Source organism: Trichophyton verrucosum (assembly GCF_000151505.1).
Source record: "Trichophyton verrucosum HKI 0517 chromosome Unknown contig01035_1.f1.exp, whole genome shotgun sequence".
In the NCBI taxonomy this organism is placed as follows: Eukaryota; Fungi; Ascomycota; class Eurotiomycetes; order Onygenales; family Arthrodermataceae; genus Trichophyton; species Trichophyton verrucosum.
In genome coordinates, this window is record NW_003315180.1 from 1 (window position 1) to 12,753 (window position 12,753).

The 12,753-nt window shown below is 41.4% G+C and overlaps 4 protein-coding genes across 4 annotated transcripts; 1 reads left to right on the forward strand and 3 right to left on the reverse strand.

Moving 5' to 3' along the window:
• Positions 1 to 40: 40 nt before the first annotated feature.
• TRV_07620 (RecQ family helicase MusN) lies at positions 41 to 4,120 on the reverse strand (the record flags this gene model as incomplete). The annotated part of the gene is made up of 2 exons (XM_003018319.1): positions 41 to 3,654; positions 3,712 to 4,120. Coding segments are annotated over 2 exons (4,023 nt in total), but the record flags the coding sequence as incomplete, so codon positions are not given.
• A 413-nt stretch (positions 4,121 to 4,533) lies between these two features.
• TRV_07621 (uncharacterized protein) lies at positions 4,534 to 6,712 on the forward strand (the record flags this gene model as incomplete). The annotated part of the gene is made up of 3 exons (XM_003018320.1): positions 4,534 to 4,981; positions 5,073 to 5,218; positions 5,282 to 6,712. The coding sequence occupies 3 exons, from the start codon at positions 4,534 to 4,536 to the stop codon at positions 6,710 to 6,712; spliced, it is 2,025 nt and encodes a 674-aa protein (XP_003018366.1).
• An 83-nt stretch (positions 6,713 to 6,795) lies between these two features.
• Positions 6,796 to 8,349, reverse strand: TRV_07622 (uncharacterized protein; the record flags this gene model as incomplete). Its single annotated transcript, XM_003018321.1, has 1 exon — positions 6,796 to 8,349. The coding sequence occupies one exon, from the start codon at positions 8,347 to 8,349 to the stop codon at positions 6,796 to 6,798; it is 1,554 nt and encodes a 517-aa protein (XP_003018367.1).
• Positions 8,350 to 8,941: 592 nt separating this feature from the next.
• Positions 8,942 to 9,775, reverse strand: TRV_07623 (uncharacterized protein; the record flags this gene model as incomplete). The annotated part of the gene is made up of 3 exons (XM_003018322.1): positions 8,942 to 9,498; positions 9,558 to 9,605; positions 9,670 to 9,775. 3 exons carry the CDS (start codon positions 9,773 to 9,775, stop codon positions 8,942 to 8,944), a joined length of 711 nt encoding a protein of 236 aa, XP_003018368.1.
• Positions 9,776 to 12,753: the final 2,978 nt, after the last annotated feature.

Here is a 12,753-nt window from a genome sequence, read left to right on the forward strand (position 1 = left end):
TGNNGTAGTGTNNNNGTTTTGNNAGGGGGGGGGGACATACCTGTTCACATTTCCCTTTTGCCCTCAGCAAAAAATCGTCTAGAACCATTTCACGAAGATCGCTCAGGCCAGAACGGCTTCCATCATCTGTTATTCTAGGGCCAAGCTGTGAGTGACGCGATCTTGATGGACTGCCTGGGTTTCTTGCATCACGAATGGGGGCAAAACCATCACTATCGTCGTCATCTTCATCATCTTCTGTTTGCACCTTGCGACTTCTCCGATCTTGCATGCGCAAATGAGATGGGCCTCGAATTGGCGAAGACACATTGGTGGATTCTGGCTGATCATCTCTCGCGACTCGAACACCAGTAAAGTTCGTGTCAACCCGTCGGGTAGTAGTTGCTTTGCCAGGAGTGATACGTATCGGCAGCTCCGTCTTGTGCCGACCAGTCTTGAACCGTTGAGCATTTCGTCCCAGCTTGACGTGCTGAACAGCGAATCCTCGTTGATTGGGTACGTTGTGTTCTTCAATCGCATCTTCATAAAGGAGATGTCTAAACAATCGTTCAACATCGCCACGTTCAAGTTCACTCCCGTATCCAAATTCTGGAAGTTGAGAGAACTCTGACTGGCGTGGATAACCTCTGAAGGCATCTACACACGCCAGGACTGTCACTTTCGCGCTTTCCAGATTTCCAACAAGCCTAACAGCAGCAGCAGCATGCTGCGTAAAGTCACGAATTTCAAATGTGAAGTCAGATTTGCAGTTATCACATGTCCTGTTACAGTCTTCTCGTTTAAATTTCTCGTCAAAATATGCGAGAATTTGAGCACGTCTGCAATCCGTGATGTTTTCACAAAACTGGGTGACGTGACGTAGCATCTGTCGCTGGCGTTGTTTTTGTTCATGGGTAGTCTCCTTGTTTTTCTTGATCATGTAACCTATCGAAGTAGAATCATAGTAGGCGTAGTAGAGATAGCATTCAGATCGTTTGCCATCTCTACCAGCCCGGCCAGTTTCCTGGTAATACCCTTCCAGGCTCTGTGGAATTGAGTGGTGAATAACAAAGCGCACATCAGCCTTATCTATTCCCATCCCAAAAGCGATTGTCGCAACGATAACATTATGTTTTCCTGACTGCCAATCTCTTTGAACTGTAAACCGGTCCTTTGAGCTCAGCCCGGCATGGTAATGAGCCGCCTTGACGCCAAATTTGGAGGAGAGCTGCATAGCTACCCTTTCGCAAGTTTTTCTCGAGAGGCAGTATATTATTCCACATTTGTCAGGGTAATCATTTGTAATAAGATCGGCGATATCTTTGAGTGCATCTTGGGCTCTTCCCTTCTTTCGCACTTCGTACGTCAGATTTGGGCGGTTAAACGATTGAGTAAAAACTTCACACCCCTTCATCCGCAAGTTGTGTATAACGTCAACTTGGACATTTGGGGTTGCCGTGGCAGTCAATGCCATTACTGGGACACCAGAATACTTTTCTCTCATCGTACCCAGCGCAGTATAATCTGGTCGGAAGTCATGGCCCCACTGACTGACACAGTGAGCTTCATCAATAACTATGCGAGCAAGCTTATCGTTACTATGGAGTTGAAGCAATACGCTTTCCATGGCACGGCTTTTGGCAAGCATTTCGGGTGTAACGTAGAGCAATTGAATAAGTGAGTCGGCTCGGAGGCTCCGGAGATTGTTCATAATCGTAGCTCGTTCATCCTTTGACACATCTCCGTTTATCAAGAAGGCTTTCACATTGAGTTTTTGAAGATGGGCAACTTGATCTTGCATTAGACTTAGTAAAGGAGAAATCACTATAGTAACTCCTTTCGTTTTCCCAGTTCGTATTATAGATGGCAGTTGATAACAAAGAGATTTACCACCTCCTGTGGGCATTAAAACAAAGGTATCTTTGCCACTGAGGGTAGAATTGATAGCTTCGAGTTGATTGGGGCGGAAGCCGCGTAGTTTGAATGTTTCTCTCATGGCAGATTTGACGTCCCTGCTCCAAGGATGGCCTTCCACTGAGCTTATCTGGCCAACATCCTTTTGACTGAGGTGTTTCACCGACGGCGGTTTTGACTGATTTCCGGACGTTTCACGGAACACCTCCCTATTAGGGAATTGAGAGTGGGATTCAGGGGGGCCAGGAGCAGACGGAGCGGGCTTGGAATTAGGAGAATCAAAAAAGTCCTCAAGTTCATCATATGGATTGGAGGCAGATCGATCATCGAAGTCGGAGTCAACTGCAGTTGCCGTTGTTGCCAGGCCACATGGAGCGTCCATGGTTCTAGAATAAGGAGGGTCATCGTCAAGCATATCGACAAAATCCTCGGCATCGTCAAATTGGGTATCCCAACTACTTAGGGGGCTCTTGACATTACGTGGAGCAGAAGGGAACTCTTGTGACCACCGTGTCTCGGGTACTGGAGGACGCATGATATCATTTCTTCTCGTTCCACCAGTGTGGTTGCTAGGGAGTGATGTTGTATCATTGGGCTTTGGTATGGCAGAAGTATGATGGCGGCTCTCATCCTCACTGGTGGAAGCCTGTGGTAGTACAGTTGATTTGACCTGGGAAAAGGAATCTGGTTCTTGATCCGCTTTTTCAAACGAATCTATATCCGTCGTCGAAATATCACAACTCTGCCCTTTAAACATTTCTGACTCCTGTATCAAGGAAACTATTTTCGCTTCCTTCTCCTGTAGCCGTTGGGCTGACTCCCTGATCTCAGTAACCTTGAAGCTGTCAGGAATATCGCCCATCTGTTCAATGGAGGCTATTAGGGCTGACTTCAACCTGTCATGATTCATTTTGGAGGAACAGAAATCAGAATGTAATTCTTGAAGTTCCTCCATGGCCTTTATACGGGAGGCCAGAATCCTGACTTCCTTCATCTTATCCTGACTGTCAATCCCTTCCAAGATCAGGTCATAGGCAGATTTTGCCTTTATTGTCCTGTCGTTATTGAGGGTATTAATTATTCGACGAAAAGATGTTGGAGGTGTGTTCAGGTATCTCGTTATCAGTGCATCTGCCCTCTCACTAGGGAGGGGGTTTGCAGGAGTAGAGGGATGAAGAGGGTGTGCTTGGGTTCCTTTAGGAGGCTGTGCAATTGATGATGATTGTGAAACATCAAGCTTTGGTTCTGATATGACATTACGCTCATTTATCTTCTTGGAAGCCTCCGTGCTTTCCTTTCCTTGAGACAGGCGAGGGTAGAAGGTATCTTCTTTCATCATGTCGAGATAAACACCATCATCTTCAGAGTCATTGATGACTCGTTGCGCAACTGGGGTCTTGGCCTTTTCAGGCCGTATTTTCTCCCTTTTCAATTGCCGAACTATGGGGGATGGGGAAGAGTGCTTCTTTTGAGGATAGGAGTCATCCTCCGAATCGGGGGTTTTCCGCCTTTTCTTCTTCTCGCTGCTACTACTATGTGGCCCCGAACGAGATGCATAGTCCTCTCTCCATAATCGCCGAGGTTCTCCGAAGGTTGACGCGGAGCCTGAAGAAGATAGATTGCGTTCAGCATCTTTCGTGAGATCAACAGACTCAATTTCCTCTTGCTTTAGGACTGAACCAGATATTCCAACTTTTCTCGCAAGCCTTGAGCTGTTGCTACTGGTTGGGGGAGTTATGCTTGTTAGGCTTCGTTGTTTTACTAGTTACCATATCAGCTTATTATCAAGGTATTTCGTCTTCGGATTTCAGGACACACTTCTTATCTTTGGCGTCTCTGACTCGGTTCTATACAGGGGTCGTTTCTTGGAATTCCTTTCTGCCGGAGTTCCTGGTACATCGATTGAGCATTTGGCGCTTAGTGTACTGTGTAGCCTATTGCGTGGTGGGGGAGATGCGAGCTGGAGTACGGCCATTGTATTATCAGTCGACACATCATCATTACCAGGAGCAGCAGCCCGCGGAGCGGATGAAACTTCTTCTATGTGTAATGCAGTAGATGGTCTTTGGCCAAGCTCTGGCTCGATATAAGTCGTCGGCTCAGTGCTCGCGGAATCGGCTAACGCAACCTGCGAATCGAGCGTCACTTGGGGAATCACAAAATTGTCGAGTGGGTTAGGACGCTCCAAAAGCCAGGCCAGGTGAGCCTTTAAATTGTTCTTTGTCATAGATGCCTGTCATATCTCGTAACTTTCTAGGTTTCCCATGCTTTCAAGTTGTTGTTGTCGTCAGTGTTTTTATCAATTTAACATCAACTCGAGATGTCGCGACATGGAGACGCGCCTGTCACGTGATATTAAATTAAGGAAATCATGTGATAATGAAAGTTTACGTAATTCGGAATAAATATATTCACATGAGTATGACTAAGCATAACATTGCATAATCAAAGCCATTAGTCATAGTTTTTACTTGTCCATCTCGTCCAATGAAATCAAGCTTTCGAACTTCACACAATTGATTATCACAAGAAGCCATCGAAGCATCGAGGGGTTGATGGTGTTTTGTTTTCTTCTTTTTTGGTATTCGAATCAGGTAGATATACGTGTCACTTGATTCGTAGAGACGTTACTCTACTACCATGGCAAAAGATAAAAAGGCCAAAAAGGCGGAGCAGAAAGCCCGAGCTGCCGCAAAGCAATCAAAGAAAGCATCTCAAAAGGAGAAGAAGGCTAAAGCCAAGGGCTTGAATGATGACAGTGATGCAGAAGACGTTGACCTTGATGCTGTTCTAGCTGCTTATGCTGAAGAGCAGGCCAAGTTTCTAAAAGTCACTGAAGTTGCGAGCGGCACGCCATCACCCCGCTCTTCTTCAACCATCATTGCTTCACCATCAAATCGAGGGGAGATTTTCCTATTTGGTGGAGAGTACTTTGATGGGTCGCTGGCTACATTCTACAACAATTTATATGTATATCTAATTGAGAAGAATGAATGGAGGGTTGTTACAAGCCCGAACAGCCCGCTTCCCAGGAGTGGACATGCATGGTGTCGTGGAGGGAACGCGGGAGGAATATACCTCTTTGGAGGTAGGGCAACTATTTTCAATCTCATAGTACCTCTACTCTTAAAATTGATATCTAACTATGTTTCATCATGGACAATTGCATTTTTAAACAGGAGAATTCTCATCGCCTAAGCAAGGAACATTCTACCATTACAATGACTTTTGGCACCTCGATCCGTCTACTAGGGAATGGACTCGTATAGAGACCAAAAGTAAAGGCCCTCCAGCTCGAAGTGGACATAGAATGACATATTATAAGGTGTGTGATTTATGTATACCTACCGCCTTAGCTCTATAATGCCTTGCTAATATTCGAGTTTAGAACTACATCATACTATTTGGCGGTTTCCAGGATACCTCGCAACAAACGAAGTACTTGCAAGACGTTTGGCTCTATGACTGCCAAAAATTCACCTGGTACAACCCTGCATTGCCACCGGCAACGCAAAAGCCTGATGCCCGGTCGTCCTTTTCTTTTCTTCCACACGAGTCAGGCGCCGTGCTCTTTGGCGGATACTCCCGTGTGAAAGCAGCAACCAAAGCGAACAAAGGACAAAAAGGTGGCGGCAGTAGTGCTCAACGCTCAGTGCTTAAACCAATGATCCACCAAGATACCTGGTTTTTACGGGTAACCCCTCCTCCATCAGATGCACCATCTACTGCTTCACCAACCATTCGATGGGAGAAAAGGAAACGGCCGGTCAATGCCCCAAACCCCCCGCGCGCGGGTGTTACCATGGCATTCCATAAAGGGCGAGGTATCTTTTTCGGAGGTGTCCATGATGTTGAGGCAACAGAGGAAGGTATAGAAAGCGAATTCTTTGATAACCTTTTTGCGTGGAATATTGAGAGAAATAGGTTCTTTCCTCTTCCTCTCCGAGCCCCGAAATCAGGGAGTAAAAAACAGCAAGCTACTGAGAGGGCCATAAAGTCACGCAATAAGGGGAAAGCAGACGAGGAAGAGTTACTTCGTAATTTAGCACTGTTAGAGGCTAAGGCCAACCCATCAAAAGCTGAAGCCGACTTGTTACCGGAAACAGATGAGAAGGATGAAGATGTACCCGAAACCACGGGGAAGAAATCACTACCTATCCGGTTTGAGATGCCGCATCGCCGGTTTAACGCACAACTTACTGTCCAGGAAGATACCCTGTTTATGTACGGTGGCACTTTTGAAAGAGGAGATCAAGAATTCACGCTTTGTGATATGTATTCCATCGACTTACTCAAGATGGATGGTGTGAGAGAAATATTCTATGAAGAGCCTGAACACTGGAACGATGCGATTGTCCCGGATAGTGAAGATGAAGAAGATGAAGATGACGAGGATGATGACGAGGGTGATGAAGATGAGAACATGGAAGAAACCTCATCTATTACTGCTCCTTCTACAGTCGCAACTGAAATTACAGACCCTACATCCATCGAGGCTGAGGCCGAGAAGGAAGAGGAGCCAGAACCAACTGTAGTCGACTCTCGACCGCACCCACGACCATTTGAGAGTTTGCGCGAGTTCTACAGCAGAAGTTCGACAGAATGGCAAGACATTGTTCTGGCAAAACTGAGGGAGAAAGATAGTGGCGCCGAAATGTCAGTCAAGGAACTCCGGAAGGTTGCGTTTGACTTTGCTGAAGAGAAATGGTGGGATTGCCGCGAGGAGATTACGGCCCTCGAAGATGAGCAAGCAGAGGCGGGAATTGGTGAAGTGGTTAGTATGGCTACTCGGGGTGATTCAGGGCCGAGACGGAGATGATCTATAGAATGATACAGTCCATAACCAATATAAAAAAAAGTCCATAATATATTTTCCATCCCTCATATATTCATTGGCATAACCTATCTAGAAACTTCATCAAGAACCTCCTTAATCAAGGTAAAATCTCTCTCAACTTGTACTTTCCAGTTCGAAATTGCAACCCGACATGCAGGCTCCCCAGCCCACTTAGTTCCAGAGACAAACATCTTGCCAGTACCATTTATTGCACTAGCCAGCCTGGCATTGAGTGCTTCGTCTTTGGCTCTAAATAGAACTATAACGTATGTGGCAGCGATCAAGTCTTCTTTTGAAGCTCCACCTCCGAGAATCGTGTATTTGGGATGCTCGTGGAGCCAGCCGGTAACCAGCCTGGCAAGCCGGATTTGTCTCTCCACCATGGCTCTATAACCGTCTTTGCCATATGCAACAAGAGTCGAGTAGACAGGCAAGGCCCTGAATCGCCTCGAATTCTCCACACCTATATTGAGGGGTGTTGGTATATGCTCTCCGGATGAAGACGAGAGGTAGACGGCATTAGGATTTCTAAAGACCTCCTCTGCAACATCTCCGTGGCGAGAGAAAAAGAATCCGCAGTCGTATGGGACATTCAGTAGTTTATGCCCGTCCCCAGTAATTGAATCCGCAAGTTCAATCCCTTCACTACCTTTCTTGATAATTTCGAACTCCGGGCTATCATCAAGAACACGCCCAAACATCCCGAACGCAGCATCAACATGAAGCCATGCATTGTACTTATCGCATAGTGCCCGTACACGCCTGAACTCGTCTATTCCCTTGGTTGCAAAGCGTCCGGTATTAACTTCCCCGCAGGAAATAGACACGATCGAAGCAAAACCATCCCTTGCCAACTCCTTTTCAAACAGTTCAAAGTCAAACTCCAATGGCTGTCCATGAGATTCACCAGTATTTGATACTATGGACTTGACATTTGCCCTGCCAATTCCTAGGATACCGGCAACCTTTCCCACAGAAGAATGTGGCATGGTAGACAATACCTGAAGACCCTTCAGGCCCGCTGCTTCAAGAACTGCAGGCATACCATACTCGCCCACACTATCTGTAATATTGCCGGATGCGATATCTCCACTGGCACCTCGTTTTTGAGCTGCCTTTCGTAAGACGTACTCTCTTCCACACGCTAGACCAACCAAATTGCTAGCGGTGGCACCGGTAGTAAATATCCCATGGGGCCATTCGTCCCTCTTGAGCCCGAATAAATCCTTTAACAGGCAAAGGGCAGCATAATCCACGTCTGTTGCAATCGAGTGGTCGACAAGATGAACACAGACGTTTTGGTCATAGACAGAGACAACGTTGTCGGCTAATAGAGCTGCAGGAGTCACTCCGCCAGTCACAAAGCCGTAGTAATTCGCATTGATTGCAGAGTCATTCAACCCGGGGATGATATCATTGAACAAATGGTCCTTGGTTTGAGTGTATCCTTGACCAGTATGAGAGAGTTCAGTAATGATGGATGAGCGCGACTGCTCCAGTGATGCTGCTGGAGGGAGAACACTACGGCTGGGGGGATTGAGTGCCGTCTCCCAGAGTTCCTTTGAGTGACTATCGTCGACCTGTATGCCAACGCCGTCTTTTAAATGATTCCGTTCCATATTTCTTTTTACTCTTGGAGTATGGAATGGTGATATTGGCTTCTAAAGTCCTGGCCACTTGGTTTTTGTCCTGTACAAAGGGTGGAAACGCGGGGCTCATCCCAGTTTTATATCAGATTATTTTGTACCGAGATCACCAGGGGCTCCGCGCCTTTCCAGACCTTAACTAACTAGTTCAAAGACCAAGGTACGAACTAGCGCCGGGTAGTTCGGTTATCTCGTAACAAGTAACCGAGCAAGTCAGGAGAGAATCACGGTATTCAGATGCATGCTTCAGAGATCCTGAATGTTACACCTAGCACGGCAGCAATACGTGAAGACTTGATCATATATTCGAGCGATAGCGACAGAAGTATATACACAATGTTTTCCATAAACAAAAAACTCCAATACCGTAAACGAGCGTATGCAACACCGAACCAGGTGAGCGTGAAAATCATAAGTCAAATGGGGATGGGTAAAAAAGGCATGGCCCTACCAGAGGGCGATGGTCAAAAGAATGAAACTGTCATCATTCCAATGTGCTCGCAATACACAGGCCTTCCGAATTTGAATCTGTAAAGGCATGTAAATAGCGCAGAAACGTGGATTCTTAGACTCTGAACTTAGCAGAGTGAGTGCCACCGCACTTCTCAGATCTCTTTGCGCTCTTCTTGGGGCATTTAGGGGACACCTGGGTCTGTGCAGTCACGCCGTCCGCATACTGCACTTGCTTTCCGGGGTCCTCGAAAACAATATCCTGTCCCTCGACGGTGGTGCAGCCATTTCCAACATTGGCAACAAACATGTCAGGGAGAGAGTTGAACTGAGTGGTGGAGGCGCTCTTGCTGTCAACAGTGACCTGCGCACAGTTCATGTACATCTCGCGGTTTCCAGCGAGGTTGAACCAAGACCATGCAAGGAGAGCCTTTCCTGACGGTGCGTTGGCTGGGATGTTGAAGTTGTAGGTATCCTTCATGGGGCAGCCACCGAGATAGGAGTTGATAACCTTGAAAGTCTTGCCGTTGTCGTAGCTGAGGGAGACCTGACAGGATCCTCCGTCGTGGCGGGTGTTTCCAGCAAGTGTCAAGTTGTACTCTTGGCCGGCCTCGTAGGTAGCAACAGACTTGAATGGGTCCTTGTGGTAACCTTTGCAAGGGAAGTCGGCTCCTATAGGGGCCCATTAGTATCCGCACGCCTCATGAATGTGTCAATTGGGTCGAGCTTACCCGAAGGGTTAAGAGGGCCAGTCATGGACCAGTCAGGGTTGGTGTTCTCTATAGACATTATTAGCACCGTGCACATCCGGGTCAATCACAGCAGGAAGATGGCCATTCATACCCTTGTTGAACTTGCTTCTCAGGGCATATGGCCACTGCATTTCCATGTGGGCCATGGCAGATCCAGCTGCGCAAAGGGCATAGAGAGTGAATGTAGAGGCACGCATATTGGCAGATGACGGAAGATCAACTTCGCTTGTAAGGAGTGTATAGAATCGAAAGAGTGGTGGAAAGAGAGGAAAGAAGGAAAGACTTTTTGAAAATGTACTGCAAGAATGGAAAAGATCGCTATGCTGGACAAGAGAAAAGGGCCGAAATCACTGAGGGAGACATGTTCCTTTTATGTCTGGTGGATGGCGATATTCCATCAGACTTACGCGCCCGAATCCTTCGTTCTCGCAGGGCAGACAGGCAAGTCTGCAGCTTTCCGTCTCAGTTGTTGTAGATAGCGCTGCAATTGCATAAACATGAAGTTGATATGCAGCCCGTTGCCCCTAACGTGTCATAAACCCCATGTTAACTGCACAGTGGCCACCATGATAGGCAACCGGCTCTCCAAACCCTGTCCTTCCGGGCGGTTCGGCCAAAGACAACAGTGTTTCTGCTTCAGATCTTGGGCTCACTTTTGGCCAAGAGGGCCTGACGGGATCAGCCGTCGTGGAACTCGGGACTCGCTGACTGGAGGGCCCGGAGCCTATAGATTGCCACAGTTCCTGGTATCCCCTTCTGTCCAGCAAATTCCCGAGCCAGGGGTGGGAATAAGAATAGCAGCAGCACGGCCCTTGATACTGGCGGCTGGTTGATATGCACCTTCAAGCGCCGATATCCCTGGTCGTTTTGGCTTCACAGTTGGGAGTCCCTCGTGAAATATCGCAATCTCACTGGATGTCTAAATGCAAGAAGCTTTGTGGCCCTTGTCACTAGGCAAGGGGGATTCAGCAACCCTGTGATGGGACCATCGTGGAATGGTCCAGTAAGAGCCTTGACATCGGTTAGCAGATCTTATCTTCCAAACTTGACATGGGGTATCATATGTCGGCAAATACGAAGGCGTCGAAAAACAAATTTCATGACGTCAAAGTGCAGAATCCACTAAGTGCAGAAATCGTTGATTATTCCTTGTTTGTGGGGTGTTGGAGCCGGCGTTTGGCCAGTGTATCGGATATAGAATGCGCCGCTGCCGCCACCTCCTTTATTATTTCGCTTAGGTACCTATTAGCTAATTAATAAGTATTATTCTATAGATAAATAACTATAGAATAGCCTACTATCTTCTAGCTTATTATTGTTATTTATTTCTATATCTATTTATCTACCTTTCTAATATTTAGTTAAATATTAAAGTATTTATTTATTACTCTATTATATTTAGAAGTTTAGATTATATAATGATTTTTTAAGCTTTTAAAAAATTATAAAGCCTTTATTTAATATCTAGTTAATATTACTAAATTAGCTAAATTTAAATATATTTGAATATATTAATCCCCCCCTCTTCTACTAAATATATTATATATACTAAAAATCTAAATTTCTAATAGGCTTAATAATAATTAATTTAATTAAATTTATTAATTTAATTAGCTGAAAATACTAGATATTTTTAAGCTTTAATTATTAGGTAAAATATTAATATTAATAAATGAAAAAAATATTAATTATTAGATAATATATATAATAAAAATATTATATATTTAATACTTTATATATTTTATTAATAGTTTAATTATATTATTATTAAAAAATTAAATCTATTTAGAAAAATTTAAAATAATAAATATTTATATTATTTATTAATTAAGAAACTAGATCTTTTATAATATTTATAAATATATAGAGATTATTAACTTACTAATAAATATAATTTAAAATATAATTAACTTTATTAAATAAATATTTTTAAAAATATTATTAATTAATATTTAATTTTACTAGTAGAACTATATTATATTAAAAAGAATAAATTTTATAATTATTCTAAAATTTAAAAAGAAAAGACTTAAGCCCTATAATTAATTAAAATAAATAAAATATCTAATATATTTAATTAAATTTACTAATTACCTTATATATAATATTAAAAATAAAATATTTATATAGATAAATAATTTTATAAATTAAATTAATAATTATAATTAAACTAATATAATAAATAAATATTTTATAAATTTTTATATAAAAATAAAATTAAAAATATAAATAAATAATATTATAATTATAGTTTTAAAAAAAATTCTAAATATATTAAATAACTAATAAAAATAACTAAAAATAAAAAATTAATCTCCAAAAAATATAATAACTAAAAAATATTTTAAATATATTTTTATCATATATTTTAGAAAAAAAAATAAAAAATATAAATATTATAAAAATATATAATATAAATTAAATAATTATTTTTATTTATATATTACTGAATATCTAATAAATTAAAAACTAAAAAACTATTAAATATATAAATTTTTATATTAAATAAAGAAAACTAATAATAAAATAAATAATATAATTAATAAATTTATAGTAAACTTTATTAGTTTTATTATTAACTATATAATTAAAAATTAATTAATTATAAATACTATTTTTAAAATTTAAAAACTAAAATATAAATAACTAATATTAATAATATATATAATATCTACTCTAACTTTATAATATTTATTAAATATTAACCAATTTAATAAAAAAATATTAATAACAAGTAAAGCTTATTTATCTCTATTATAGAATAAAAGAAAATATCTATATTATTACTACTAAATAATAATAATATAAATAAATTAATTATTAATTATTAATATTTACTAAATATAATATATAATTTACTTTTTAAATAATATTTTAAAATAAAGAATAAAGTTTATATTTTAAAAAGAAATAATACTATATATTTATTATAAAATAATTTTTTAATTAAATATATATTTTATAATTAAAAAATTATTATATTAAAAATTTATTTAAATAATAAAATTATAGCTACTATAATTAAAACTCTAAGTAGAAATATATTAGTAGAAAATAGTATTAAAAATTTATTTATTATAATTATTTTATATATTTATGAATAGTGAAAAATATAAAACTAGAATACTTAATAAAATTTTATTATAAAATTTATTTAATATTTGAAGAAAAAAAC